Source organism: Propithecus coquereli, unplaced genomic scaffold (assembly GCF_000956105.1).
Source record: "Propithecus coquereli isolate 6110/MARCELLA unplaced genomic scaffold, Pcoq_1.0 Scaffold165, whole genome shotgun sequence".
Classification (NCBI taxonomy): Eukaryota; Metazoa; Chordata; class Mammalia; order Primates; family Indriidae; genus Propithecus; species Propithecus coquereli.
Genome location: NW_012141080.1, coordinates 322231 through 336853, shown reverse-complemented (window position 1 = coordinate 336853; position 14623 = coordinate 322231). Strand labels below are relative to the sequence as shown.

The window sequence follows — 14623 nt, the reverse complement described above, 5'->3', positions numbered from 1 at the left end:
TAGTTTTCTATACTTTCTAAGCAATCAGAGTCACTTCAAACAAATGTAAGCTGACATCACTGAGCTCCCAAGTAAACCAAATGTCTAGGCAAACATATCCATTAACCAATTGGATAAAGGCCAGTGAAAATGTCTTTTCTATAGGATTTTTTTTTTTTTTTTTTTTGAGACAGAGTCTCACTCTGTTGCCCAGGCTATAGTGCCGTGGCATCAGCCTAGCTCACAGCAACCTCAAACTCCTGGGCTCAAACGATCCTACTGCCTCAGCCTCCCGAGTAGCTGGGACTACAGGCATGCACCACCATGCTCAGCTAATTTTTTCTATACAGTTTTTAGTTGTCCTAGGATTTTTCTTTAAACATTATTAAACAATGTTCTTTACATAAGATTCACAAGGTGCGACAGCAAGATTGGGGTTGTGTCAGAACCTCATGTTAAAAAGAACAGTGACTATGAAAGTGGCTGCCTTCCTAAGGAGTAAGGATAAATGATAACAAAAATGAATACTGATAATGATAAACTGCTGCTAATTGGGGCCAATGTCTCTGGTGAGCTGTCACAAGTCAGCAGAAAATTATAATCCTATTCCTTTTGCTAGTGATTTTTATAAAATAAATAATATTTGATTCTTCAGAAATACCTGACAAATGCTGAAACTAAATGTTGGTTCTCATTCAAATGCCAAAAATTTGGGGATAGTCAGAGGGCTAAAATTTAAAATTTAAAATTTTATATTTAAAATTAGAAAATGATTTCTCAAATCAAGAATACTTTCAATTATTGATTAGGAATTCCTAAATTCTGCATAATAAACTACTCACTGTATTTTCTCTATTCTAGTACAAAAAATAAAAAAGTAGTTTATAGAAGACTAGTAGATCTAAATGTCATTATGAACTACAGTTGACTCTTAAACAACACGGGTCCACTTACATGCAAATTTTCTTCTGCCTCTGCCACCCTTGAGACAGCAAGACCAACCTTCCTCTTCCTCCTCCTCCTCCTCAGCCTACTCTACGTGAAGATGATGAGGATGAAGACCTTTAGGAAGATCCACTTCCACTTAATGAACAGTAAATATGTTTTCTCTTCCTTGTGATTTTCTTAATAACATTTTCTTTCCTCTATCTTACTCTATTGTAAGAATACAGTATACAACACATATAACAGACAAAATATGTGTTAATCAACTGTTTATGTTATTGGTAGGGCTTTGTCAACAGGAGGCTATGAGTAGTTAAGTTTTTGGGAAGTCAAAATTTATATGTGGATTTTTTACTGTAGGGGGGTCTGTGCCCCAATCCCTATGTTGTTTAAGGGTCAATTGTACACAGATATGAGACAGACTCATTTCTAAAACCATTTTATATCTATCTTTGCTTTGCTGTTTTCTTTTTCCTTTTTGGTGAATGCTATCTTGCATTTCATACATCCTTACAAACTACCTTAAAATACTCCTGGAAGGAAGGGAGAATAAAAATAGAATAAACATACTAACATATTTGTAGCCAAAAAGATTCAAATTAAAGGAACACTTCTAGTTACACAGACACGTAGAAAGTGTTTTTTTGAGAGCTGGGCTGGGCCTAGGTACAGTTCAGTAGGAGAACTTGTCAACCTCTGAAGAGTCTTTTTGATCTGGGATTCTATTAAATGTATTTGCTTATTTACCAAAAGACAGGCACATTACAGTTCTTAATTAACAAAAGTATTATAATAAAGAGGAATTGGGGATGGGAATGACATGGTTTAACATGGTTTAACCTTGCAAATCTCTCCTTCTGGTGATCATTTTCAAAGACATGTTACAAAAACAGTGCAGGTGCCTATAAGCCAAAGCTGTGTCTTCATCCCATGATGTCCCATGACTTACCATGCGTGCCCGAAATACTGCGGGAATGAAGGACTGGTTAGATAGGTTGAGAATCCTGGAAGAGTCTTTCAGGACATAGATAGTGCCAAAATCAACTTGAGGGGGATGTACGTGGATAACTGGGCCTTGTCCGAAGCTCTTTAAGTGACATACCTGAGTTCCACATGAGAGAAAGAACATAGGAACAGATGGAAATGGCTAGTCTTTAAAATCAGTTAAAACAGAAGCTTCTAGCCACCCCTATAATAAAGAGTAGGGGCATAAAATGGTGCCTATGAGAAGACATCCCTTCCCCCCAGTGCTCTGGTCACAGGGGAACAGATGGCCATGCTGGGTCAGGGCTGTGAATCTAGGCTGGGAATCCTCCCCAAGGAGGATGGTCTGCTTCCCCAGGTCAGCACAGAGCCGTGCACTGAAGGGAAACCAGAATCTTGGGCCCCCACATCCCCCGCAGCACTCTAGCCTCAAGAACACTTAGTATGGGGTTAAGGGCCAGCACTCAGAGTCAGCTGTGTCTGGGTTTGAGTCCCAATTCTGTCGCTTTACAAGAGGCATGGCAGGCAGGGCAGGGCCACTGTACGCAGTTGTGTAGGATGCGGATTGAAATCCACTTTGCTCTGCTCCCCTCTCCCTGTGCCGTTGGCCAAGCCCTGGGGGTGTCTGCCCAAGGAAGGTGGGTCCTTTTCTTTCATAAAGTGCTGTCTGTTCAGCAAGCTACCCTCTCATGGGCTGCCTCTGTGCAGGGGGTGGGGCACCCTAGTAGGTGACCTGGACTCGTGGCACTTTTGGGGATTGGCCTGCTTTCGTGGTGCTGCTTTATAAGTCGGGTGGCAAACCTATGGCATCTGATATGGAAGAGATAAAAGAAAAATCCTAGTTTTCTATACTTTCTAAGCAATCAGAGTCACTTCAAACAAATGTAAGCTGACATCACCGAGCTCCCAAGTAAACCAAATGTCTAGGCATACACAGCCTGTTGGGCAACCTCCTTTAAGATCCAAGATTTATCTTTCAATTCAGCCCAAGCGGTGGTAAGTTTTCCACGTCTCCCTCTACCATGCGTGGAGAGAGACTATTTCTCTTAACAGCTTCAATAGGTTAATTTGGCCTATGAGCTGAGTTAAGATACAGGAAAAGACCACGTGAGCAGTGAAGGAAACCGATCTCACAGCCCGCATGTGACAAACTAGTGATACCCAAACCCAGCTTTGCAGCAGGAACAACGGAGGAGCTTGCTCAACATACAGATGTGCTGGCCCCTTTCCCTCAGAGATTCTGATTTAAAAGGTCTGGAGAGGGGTAAGGCATGTATGTTGTGTGTGTGTGTGTGTGTGTTTGTGTGTGTTTGTGTGTGTGTGTGTGTGTGTGTGTGTGAGAGAGAGAGGGAGAGAGAGAGAAAGAGAGAGAGAACCTTCTGATACTGTTAGGTTTAAGAACAATTGCTATAAAATACCACTTCTTTTAGATGTATCTGCAAATGGATTCCCCAAGGTAACAGCACTAGGATCTTACCACTGCATGGTGAAAATGTAAAGCTCTGGGACTCCAAACAACTGGAGCGTATGTGAATACGGCGTGGACCTTACGCGAGGAAACTCAGCATGATTGACAAGAGGTACAGCAATTTCGAGCGCAGCTCTGAAAATTGGCTCTCACCAGAGGGGGGTCCCAGCTCCCGAAGGTCGAGATGAGCATGGTGGACCTGTGCTCCCCAGTGACCTGGGTCTCCAGGGCTAGCGGTATGTGCACGGTGCCCTTGGGGGGGATGACCCCGAAGGAGACGGGGCTGGAGAACAGCACAGCAGGTGCATCCTCAGACACCTGGAGGGAGAGACAAGCCGGAGGGATGAGCGTGCCCACGGCGCAGTGTGGAACGAATATCATAGTAATTTATTTTGACATATGTGTTGTCCTGAGTCCACGGAGGTCCTTTAGAAATGTCTTATGGCTCAAGCAAGTAGCTGGGGATGAGCACCCCAATTCAGCCGAAAGGAAGTTTGGTTAAGTAGAGTATGCATAAGGCCGAAAATCCAAAGTGCCTAACAGAAATCATCCACAACATGAATTAGTTCAGCTTTCCACTGCCAGATTCCCTAACCTGGCCCTCCACACTCGCAAGTGTCACTCCCCACCACCTCGTCCCTTTGTGCTCCATCAACAGAGGCCACTGATAACCTCCCGCACACACGATGCTGCTTCCTGCCTCCCGCCCTTTGCGCTGTGGTGCCTCTTCCTAGAATGCCCGTTCCTGTCAGCCTACCTGGCACACTCTTCCTAGATTCCCCCACTCCAGTGCCCCTAGTGCTCTAGGGTGGGGGCTTTTCCTCTGTCCCCAGGGAGCATCCTGTGAAGTCCTTTTCCACGGCATGCACTGGACAGCACTGTAACCATCTACGTGTCCCTCTTCTCCATGGCTGTCAATTTCTTGGGGCAGTGCCTGGGTAACTCCTCTCGACAAGCCCACTTTCTGGCCCACTCAGTACATGTTTTGTTAAATGAGGGAATGAATGAATGAATCAATCAATGCTGACCAGTGTTTACCAATGGGTGTTTCTCAGAACCCTGTTCTGAAGCACATTATTAGCTTTTGTGCAACAATAACAAATAAAAATTTAAAAATCCCATTGAGAAATTCTGGGAAACGCTTCTCAGAGCCTCGGTTCCTCAGGAGAAAGACGGAGCATGCAGGTTTGACCCCATAGTCTTTCTGCATCGGGTCCGGCCTAACGCGCCCCACTCTAACTCAGCCTCCCTGCGCAGCAGTGTTTCGTCAAGCCCTTCTAGAGTCTCAGGCAAAAGGAGAAATTAGTCATGCTGATCCTACCTTTACCGAAGTTTTGATATTTTGCTCATTATGGGTCATTTTTGGAATTAATTTTCATTTTTTAGAATATGGCATGAAAATATTAAATATCTTGATTACTGTTTGCCTTCCCCTTAAATTTTGTGCCCAAGTCAAGTGTTTCACCCTCTTCCCAGCCCTGTTGTGTGGAAACTTCTTCCTCTGACCCCAAACGTAGGCTCTGCTGTGAGTGTGTGAGATGATCATGTGCTGGGCAGCATTGGTCTGTCCTGCTGTTGAGTGTCTGGGCGCTAGACTTTGTCTCCTGTCACTCCCACCCCTGGCTCCTGGTCCTGTCTCAGAGAAGCCCACAGAATAGTTCTAATTTTTTCTTTTACGTGACAACCCTGTGACTAGTGAAAGGTAGCTCTCTTACCCTAGCTACGTCTACTCTGCTCCAGATTAAACACTTGAATTGGTTCCTCATATGACTTGGATTTGTAGATGTCATGGACTGCCATTTTGGTTACTCTGAACATGATGCATTTTATTTTCAAGTTTCCATTTTAAAAAAATACAATGACGAGATCTGAAGACGAAATTCTGGCTATGTTCTGACTGGTGACTATCTCCTTCTTTTACCTGAACACTGTATTTCTCTGATGCAGCCTACACCCACATTGCGTCTCTGGCCCCCATATTGCTGTTTTTAACTAATATTGAACTTGTAGCCAAACAAAACCCCCATTTGATTTTTTTGCATGAATTTTTATTAGAGTACTGTACTTATATAACTTGGGTTTAAACTCAAATGCATTCTTGGTAAACTGCATCTCATTAGTAGCCTTCCATTGCTCTAGTCTATACAGATCTTTCTGAATTGTTTATCCATATGTATTTAACTGCTTTGTCTCCTACCTAGCTGGGTGTAGTGGCATGTGAAGAAATACATTTCATAAAACATTAAGAAGCAATTCCTCCCTTCTCATTCCTGTATTATCTCTAGCCTTCTGGTCTAACAAACTCACTTATAAATATTGCATTACTATATTTCACTGATGCCATTCAAGTCACAGCCATGGACATAATGAAAACTCCCAGCTCATTTTCCATGCATGGTTAATTCACAGGCAATTATTTGCAGGTGCAATTCTGCATGTTTGCTTAATTGACACTTTCCCTTCTTTATCGAGGGCAGTTTCCCTGGGGAATTAACAACTGTTTACACCTGCAGCTGCTCACTCATGCAGATGGCAATCCAGCTGTGACTTTATAGTCCCATCCTCAGACTATCCGGGGGTTAAAAATCAGAATTACATAAGGTCATGTGTTCAGGAATATGGCTATTTGGAAGGATTTCTCTTTCTCATCAAGAAAATGCAATGGAAGAAGAATTAATACCAAAGAAAGGTAAAGTAACTCACCTGAAGCAGAACCTCAAAGCATCCGGGTAGGTTATCTTCATTGACAAGCTGGACCGTTTTCTCATACGGGTACTTTAGGAAGCAGTGCCCAAAGTCCACCTCTGTATTAACCAAGCGTAGGGTCGGTACAACACACCTGCTCGAAGGAGCCCATTAAACAATTCAAAACAGAGAGCTTGTTTACATACACAGAACACAGAGTTCCAAGTTAAATACATTTGTCACTGTCACGTAGTAGTTTTTCTCTAATAACTACATTAGTCATTTTCAAATCTTCTCTCCTGTCATCCCTCTTGGCCCCTAGTCACCACTTTTTAATCAAAAAAGGACTAGAAGCAGAACTCTTCAAACTGCTGTCTTTGGTGGGTAATGACTCATATTTGCATTGTTTTTGCAGAGTTGGCTTCCTTTGGCAAGGAGTCCTCGTGGTGCAAATTCCTTAGGGTAGTGGGTAGTGATCCGTTTCCATGTCAGACAGGGCCAATGCCACCAGCATGGGGTCCTAACTAGCTGTGACACTTTGGACCAGTCGGAAAGTCCCCCAAGGACTAGCAATAGCTCACATCATCTAAATAATGGTAATAATTCTAATTCCTATGCAGAACAGCTGCTTGGATTAGCAGGCTCAGGCAGCTGCTGGGCCCAGAACTGGCACTGTGATGGTGGTTCTCAGTATGGAGATATGCAGGGGGTGGAGCCGGGGGGGAGAGGGAGGAAAGTTGTGTGCAGGGAACGGAGGAGTTGAAGCCCTGTGTTTGCAGCTGGCCTGTTATTAGGTGACCTGGCTTTCATTTGGTGTCTGTAACCCTCAGTGTCTAATGTGCCCTATGTCGTCGTGGCAATACAGTGCCATGGTGAAGAGTGCTGGCTTTTGAATTAGCAGAGCCAGGTTCAAATACTGACCTTACTAAGTACAACCTGTGTTACCTTGGGCAATTTGTTTTCTGTCTCAGAGTCCCATTTCTCTCACAGGTAAAATGAAGGTAATTCTAGGGATCGACATTGGCATTATGAACTCTTCTGAGGGCATTGTGGGAAATCCAGGAGCTAATGTGAATGAAGGGCATAGCCCAGTGCCAGGTTAAGTGCTCAGCGAGAGGTAGTGAACCCGGGGTGGAGGCCCAGCAAGCTGTCACTACTGGCTCTCTGGAGAGAGTTCCTTGAGGGTGCAGTTCTAAAAGCAACTCTTTTGTTGAGAGTGAGCAGTTCCTACACATTACATCAAAGATCATGACATGAAAGAGCCTTTCTTTAACCCCAGAGTTTGTGATTTAGCATGAGATGAATGTTCATTTTTAGCTAGAATGAAGTTGTCAGTTGACCCAATGACTTTCTTAAAGCTCACCCTTTACAGTCTGAAATAATACTGTGACTGAGAGAGTTTATAACATTTGACTTGGGTTACAGAGTATACATTAGTAGGAAACTCAGAGCCTCTTTAGACTTTTCTTTTAAATTCCAGATTTCCTATTGATAGTTGTAGGGTAACAGGGCTAGAAAGTATCAGAATGAGCCTGAACAGAAAAAAAATGCAAGACTAGACTACAAGGCAAACTCGGGTATACAAAGGATCAGCTGAAAGAGATTGTGCTGTTTTTAAACAAAGAAACAAAAACATTAGGTCTTGAAGGCATACTAAGTAGGTTAAGGCAATTTAATGGGTTCCCTGTGGATAGAGGAAATCTTAGTGAAAGTTCTTTTAGTGCTGTTATTTGTCTTCATCCAAGCCCAAGACACATGAAATGGTGCCAGTTACTATCTCCCAACCAACCAGCACATCCGTCCCTTCTTTAAGGTATATCTTCCCAAGATTCGTGAGAGACCTCAATTGTAGAGATTGACACATTAGTATTATCAGTTTTACTAACTCATTTTCTCTATTTCCTATACATAACCGTTTAATACAAACACTTTAAAGCCCCAGATGTGGACACTGTTTGCCTTGGGAAGAACGTGGCCCCTGATTTTATTTAGGATCATTCCTCATCACCACCCTCAGAACGACTGTAGCTTGGGCAAGGAGACACAGTCAACAAATGGCTGAGCCAGGATTTTAACCTGATCCCAGAGCCCATGGCTGCCTCTCTAAACAGAGAGCTGGTGATGGTTCTGAGGACTTTGTGTTGTTAGAGAGGAGTCTCATTCGGGCAGCCACTCATAGCCTGCAGCTCAAGTCACAGCAACAGTGTCCTGGACCAGGGACCTCTTGGCTAAATGGGTGTTCCACTACAGGACTGAGAGCAGCACCTTCCTGCTGCATAACTCTGGAGTAGTATATTGAAAGATAAAAATAAAAATAAAACCCAGTACCTCTTCACCTCTTCCTGCTAAAACCTTTCGGTTACAGACTTTGAAAGTCAGACCCACTCAAGAGCACGACTCCTATTCTCAGGGTTCTCTGCACTGTTCTCTGCAAAACACACACACAATCCTCCTTTTCTCCACCAAAGGTGCTTTAGATACATTTGCTGTTTTAAAGCTTTGTCATTTGAATATCAGACTCAACTTCTCTTCCCAGGAAGGCAGAAGGAATGCACCGTGCCCTGGCTGGCAGGTGAGCTGCCTCTGGGAGGCAGCCCCTTATGGGCTGGTCTGGGGAGCTCTGGAAAGGAGAGAGGCGAGCGCTACCTTGCTGTAATTAAGAGCGCCAGCACTTCTTCTCCGACGCCCTCCACGTCCACCACCAGTGCCAGCTCATATTTCTGCACGGTGTTGGAGCATAACGTCACCTGGAAAGAAAAAGGTGACAAGTTGCTCTTCTAAAAGGCTAGCGCTCTCTCTACACAGGGGAGAGAACAGCTGGAGGAGGACCTGCTCAGCATAATTTCTAAGTGCTTTGCGGGTGTATGTATGGCGTTCTCCATTTTTAGTGGAACGAGTTACATTGTGGGGTCAGGGCATGCCGGGTGTTTTCAAAGGCCAGGGTAGAAAGCAAATGGCTTTTAGTACAATGGGTTTGCTCATTTGTGAGGAGGTTTTATCAAAGAAGCTACATACCTGCATGAGGGGAAAAAAGGACCATGAAGGAGGAACAATATCAAACCAACTTTAATTATTGCAATTTAAATCATTCCCGGCACCTCTGGCCCATATGAATTATGGAAATTCAACATACTAATCAAACACTATAGTGAAATTTCTCTTACGGCAAAATAAACGAAAAGAACCATGTCAGTTCCAGAAAATGGCACAAGAAATCAATTAGTCTGTTTTACCAAAGTCTTGTCCCCTTGCTCATTCTTTATTAGAGCAGAAAATAGGAAGCTCCAAAGAAAGGTCTATTTGAGGATAATATCCAGTCAGAACAGTTTACCTGGTTTTTATTTGCTGCTATGAAACTTTACATTTAGGCTTTTGAAATCTTTGTTATAAATTTTAATTCCTTTAAAATGATTTGTACTGGAAGAGATACTTGTATGTCTAGAAAACAGCTTCTGGCATGGGTTAAGGCTTTTCTCTCTATAAATTATGTATCAGGTACTAATTAAAATTTTTTTGGTTGCAGAGGGAATCACTGAATGCAAATTTGAGTCCACACAGACTTGGCTGAAGTGTAGATCAGGAGAGAAAATTGAAGCTTGGAGAAAACTTTTTCAAATATAAATTGAAAATGAAGTTACTGATTCGGAAAGAAAACTTCAGATTTGGACAGAAACAGAGAATCCTTCTGTGCCTGTAATGGATGTATCGGGATGTGGCTAGAAGAAAGAAGCACAAGTGGTCCTGGCAGAAGGCTGCTAGAGAGATGCTCTGTCTTCTAAAGTCTTCCCATGCTATCTGGGAGGGACAACAAAATCAAAGGAAAGACAGGTAACATGTAGGCTGAGCACTGCTAAATAAAAAAGAAAGAAATCCATTGCAGCAGCACTGCTCCCAAGGAAGGTTCCAGTTAGCAATCCTGAGAGGTTATAATGACACATGTTATCAAACCTCATTAGACCTGTGGAGAGGCCCATGGAGGAGCCAAAAGCTCCTAGACATGATTTAGGATGAGTGGATTTGAGGTGAGATATTATGAGGCATTTACAACACATTTGGGGGATAAAATGACAGCTAGATTAAATATTCAATGACATAATGACTAAAGAGAAAATTGCCCACCTTAGCTAAGAAGTCTTTTTCCTTTCCCAGAAAGTGAAAAAATCGTTTCAATTTAGTAACCTTCAATACTGCTAGACTTAACTGTTGGGAGAAGCAAAAATGAGGGAAGACAGCTAGAACCTTTCTCAGCTAACCGTGAAATAATTTAGCTGGTGGCACCGTAAGGCCATAACAAAGGCATTGCACTGCCCTGATTTCAGACAAAACACGGAAGGGTGAAAAAGCAGCCTTCTCACTACACCCTGCGGACCTCAATATAAAGCACTGTTAGTAACATCACATCCACAATTTCCCATGAAGCCCAGATTCATGTGAACATCTGAACAAACTGGATATCATCTTTGGCATAAATGTCACTATTTGTTGGTATAAAGGATCTGAGTCTGAAGGAAAGAAGAACCTAAGTATCAGTGAGTTCTTGAATCTGTTTATATTAGTACCAATGGGTGTTCTGTCTGTATAGAGCAGTGGTTTCATTATCAATACCTAGAACTGACTCTTCTGTTGAAGGAAATGCATCTAGAGTAATGTAAAGCCACTGGAGCAGTTCCGGTTTCTTTGACCAATGTATTTGTGTCTGGTTTCTTTTGCTGCAGCAGTTCATTTCCTTATAGGCTCACTTTTCCATGTGAACTGACAGGCACTCCCTCCCGCTGACATTGGACATCACAGAGCAAACTCTATCATGGGGTCCCAATGGCTAGCTGGAGGTTCAGCTGCGTGGCTGTGTGTGCCAGAGGCTGTGCACCTTACCCTGATAGCAGCAAATCCCTGGGAGCGAATGGTGCCACAGTCAGGAGTGATGGTGAACTCTTTTGGTTTTATTGCAAGTATTTCTTCCTTGGTCCAAGATAGTCTTTTGTCGCCTGAATAATGCTCACAACTTGAAATGCTTTTACGGCCAAGGCCATCCCCAGGGACACGCAGTTTGAAGGTCATGGGGACCAAAGAAGTATTATTGAGGGAACATATCAAAGTATGAGGAAACCCTAGAAAACAAAATACGAGGTGAGAAATGAAAGCTCCCCAATAGCCTTTCTTGAGCTTCAACCTCCCCTAGAAATTGCCAAACTTCTTGAATAAATCGTCTGTGCAATTCATCACTACTTAACTCCAACTTGCCCTAAATATTGTTTTCAGTCTCACAATCGATAAATACATTTTCATTCACTCATTCATCCACTTATGCATTCATCCAATGAATATTTATTATGCATTTACTATGTAGCAGGCTAAACAGCAGATACAAAACAAACCTCTTGGTCATCATCCAGGCCCCTCCTAAGACGCCATCTCTATTATTAGTTTGCTGAACAGTCTTGCAGAAGTATTTTTTGCATTTATTTTTTGCATAAAAATACATTTTTTTACATGGAAGCATGCTTGCTCTTTTTATTTGCCAATGTGTGGAAGGAGAAACCTGCATGGTTTTACCCACTGAGGGACCCAGAGCCTGTCAAGACATGATAGAATTTGTTCTAGGGTTGTCTGAGGATTCTGCTCTCAGCGTTGATGACACAATATTGAATAATAGCCTCTCCCAAGAGAGACTTGGCAACCTACTTTCAAGCCAGCCAGAGACTTAACAACTGCCTTTTCCTCCTTTAGCCAAAGCTGCTTTGTCCTGTCATACCCAGCCCTCCTATGTTCAGTTCGGTGAGACTCGTGCTCCTTTCTTAAGAGATGTGGCTCTTCCTTGGCTGGCAGAAAATAAACTGAGCTCTGATATTGGATCCCCTAGGTGGCCATTGGATCTGCTACCATTTTCAGAACAAGAAGAATTATCCATAACCATAGGAGAACAAAAATGCATACTTCTATTAGACACAAATGCTACTCTTCTACCTTGAACGCTACCGCAATAAAATAAAATCAGTCTCTTAGAGTAATGACTGTTACCGCAGTAGGTATTTTCAACCCATCTACTTATATCTCATCCTTTGTCTACACGTTAGGGCCACTGAAGGAAACACATTCATGTCTCCTTTGTGATACCACATCTGCCAACATACTTGGAAGAGATCTTTTATGGAAAAAGAATGGTCAGATTAAGTGCACACGAAGGGTTATTCTTGGAAATTCCAGAGGAACTGCTAGAAAGTCAGTTTCATAATCATGTAATTACAAGTGACATTTCTGAACTTGCCCAATAATGACTCTCGAACCTGTAGATGTCTTACCTTTATTTTACCTGACCAGTCATGAGTTAAATGTTCTATGAATGTAAAGTGTATTATGGAAAGGGGGTCCTATAAAGATTCAGATGGGTCTTCCAAATCATTGACCAGACTACTTCCCTGAAGCCAGTAGTTTTTCATAGAATAAAGCCAATTATAACCTCCTACTTAGAATAATTCCTTGTATAGTACCTGTAATACTGCACGATGCTCGTCAAGAAGCCTAAAGAAAGGGGATACTGGTTTGTTAAAGACTGAATGGTCATTAACAAGAATGTTATTCCTAGGTTTCTGGTTGTACCCAATCCTAATACTATTCTATCTATAGTTCCACCTGAATGTAAGTATTTTACAGTTTTAGACCTCTTTATTCCCTTCTTTTAGCATCTAGTAGATTAAAAGACAATATTTATTTTCCTTTTCTTCAGATAATTAACATGATGGGACAGAATGTCTCAAGGACTCCCAGAGGCACCTCATACTTCTCCCAGCACTTAAATAGTGATTTAAAAGACAACATTCTCAAGAGGTTCAATTCTCCTTCAATATTCATATTTTTCATCTGACCTAAAAAGCCCCTAAGAAGACTGCTTGAAGAAACTAGCAGCTGAAGATCGTAAGTCTGCAAAGGGAAAATCACAAATCTTTAAAAATATGGTACATTATTTGGAATATAACCTCTTTACTAAAGAACTGACCCTATCTAAAGAGGGTGTTAAATTGATTCAGCAACACATACGCCCAAAACTTAAATCATTATCGGGAGACTTTTTGGGATCCATGGGATATTTTAGAAAATGGATTCCTAATTTTTCCAGTAAAATAAAAATCCCCACAAAACAAAGATAAATGTGTTGGCAGATCATTATGTAAATCAAGTGACTTTTTTGTTGTTTTTTTTCATAGAAATAATTCAGAATATGGGAGATCAATTAGCACATATATACAATTCATTCTGGACATATAAAATTCAGCTTCAGCTTTAGAAAATAAATGTGGCCTAGAATTGGGATCCTCTGTCCACTCCAGCGGTCTCTGGCGTGCCAACTATGATCCCAAATCTGAGAAGGTCTTTGACAAACATGTTTTACCACAGGTCCACCATAGAAGAGATAAGAAAATCTCTAAATAAGAACCAATGAGGAAATTTCTCCTCTGTAGCTGGGACACGGCTGGCTCCTGCCTCACATCCTACTATCATACTCCAGGAAAACTGTGCAAGTGGGACGTGGGTCTCCAGAATACAGATGGATTGTGCCCAAATCGCAAAGTTCAGAATATGTGCTTATAACTGTCTGCAAACTCTTTAGATGGGTTTGAGCCTTCCTATACAGAAAGACATTAACTGCGACTAAGAACTTAGAAACCGTAGACGATAACTTTCCTACCTGGGGAATATCACCTTACACTGGAAGAGTTATAAAGAATCTTATGATGTGTCAACCCTTTGATCAAAAATTCACAATCCACAAACTCTGGGAAATGTACAGTATAAAAACAGTATTATTGATCGTGAATTGGCCAAGCTCTCTGAGGCTCTTGGAATTCCTTGATGAAGAATTTTTTTTTTATTTCAGCATATTATGGGGTACAGATGTTTAGGTTACGTGTGTTGCCCTTGGTTCCCCCCCCCCAATTTTACCCTTAGTTCTGATAGCTATCAGATCAGGTTAGCTCCCTCTGGAACCCATGGACTATTCACCTTCTGAAGTAATAGCCGGAAGATCCATGTGATTACAAGTCTTTCGTTAATCTGAGTCAAACTTGCTTCATGAGGACAACTATTAATAAATATTGTCAAGAACCAACTCATCTATAAATTTAAGAAATCTTCCTGAAAACCTGCCCCCAGAATCTCTCCCTTTCTTTATTTTTATTTCAAAATATTGAGGGGGTATAAATGTTTTTGGTTACATGGATCACTTTTGTAATGTTTGAAATAAAAAAATTCTTATAAAAAAAAGAAAAACATTTTCCTTCTGTGTTTACTTCTTCTTCTTTTTCAGATGCACCTTTCATGGCTATTGGGTCAAATGTTCTGTAAATGTTAGTTAGGTCCATTCATTCTAGAGTTCTGTTTAAGTCCATTGTTTGTTTATTTTCTGTTTGGATAATCTGTCCTCTTCTGTCAGAGGGGTGTTGAAGTCCCCAGTTATTACAGTGCTGCTATTAAAGTTATCAATTTGTTTTGATCAAGTAGGATTTGATTTATTAGAACAAATAGACAACCTACAGAATGGGAGACAATATTTGCATGCTATACATC

General features: G+C 41.7%; 1 protein-coding gene across 1 annotated transcript in view; it reads right to left on the bottom strand.

The window, feature by feature from the left end:
• Positions 1–14623, bottom strand: part of HYDIN (HYDIN, axonemal central pair apparatus protein) — a 299281-nt gene that overhangs the window by 187372 nt on the left and 97286 nt on the right. Inside the window, exons 11-15 of the mRNA XM_012641507.1 lie at positions 10934–11169; positions 8708–8808; positions 6080–6215; positions 3530–3694; positions 1874–2026 (exon numbers count right to left, since the gene is read on the bottom strand). Of these exons, the coding sequence (XP_012496961.1) occupies positions 1874–2026; positions 3530–3694; positions 6080–6215; positions 8708–8808; positions 10934–11169 (791 nt within the window). The remainder of the gene's footprint in view (positions 1–1873; positions 2027–3529; positions 3695–6079; positions 6216–8707; positions 8809–10933; positions 11170–14623) is intronic.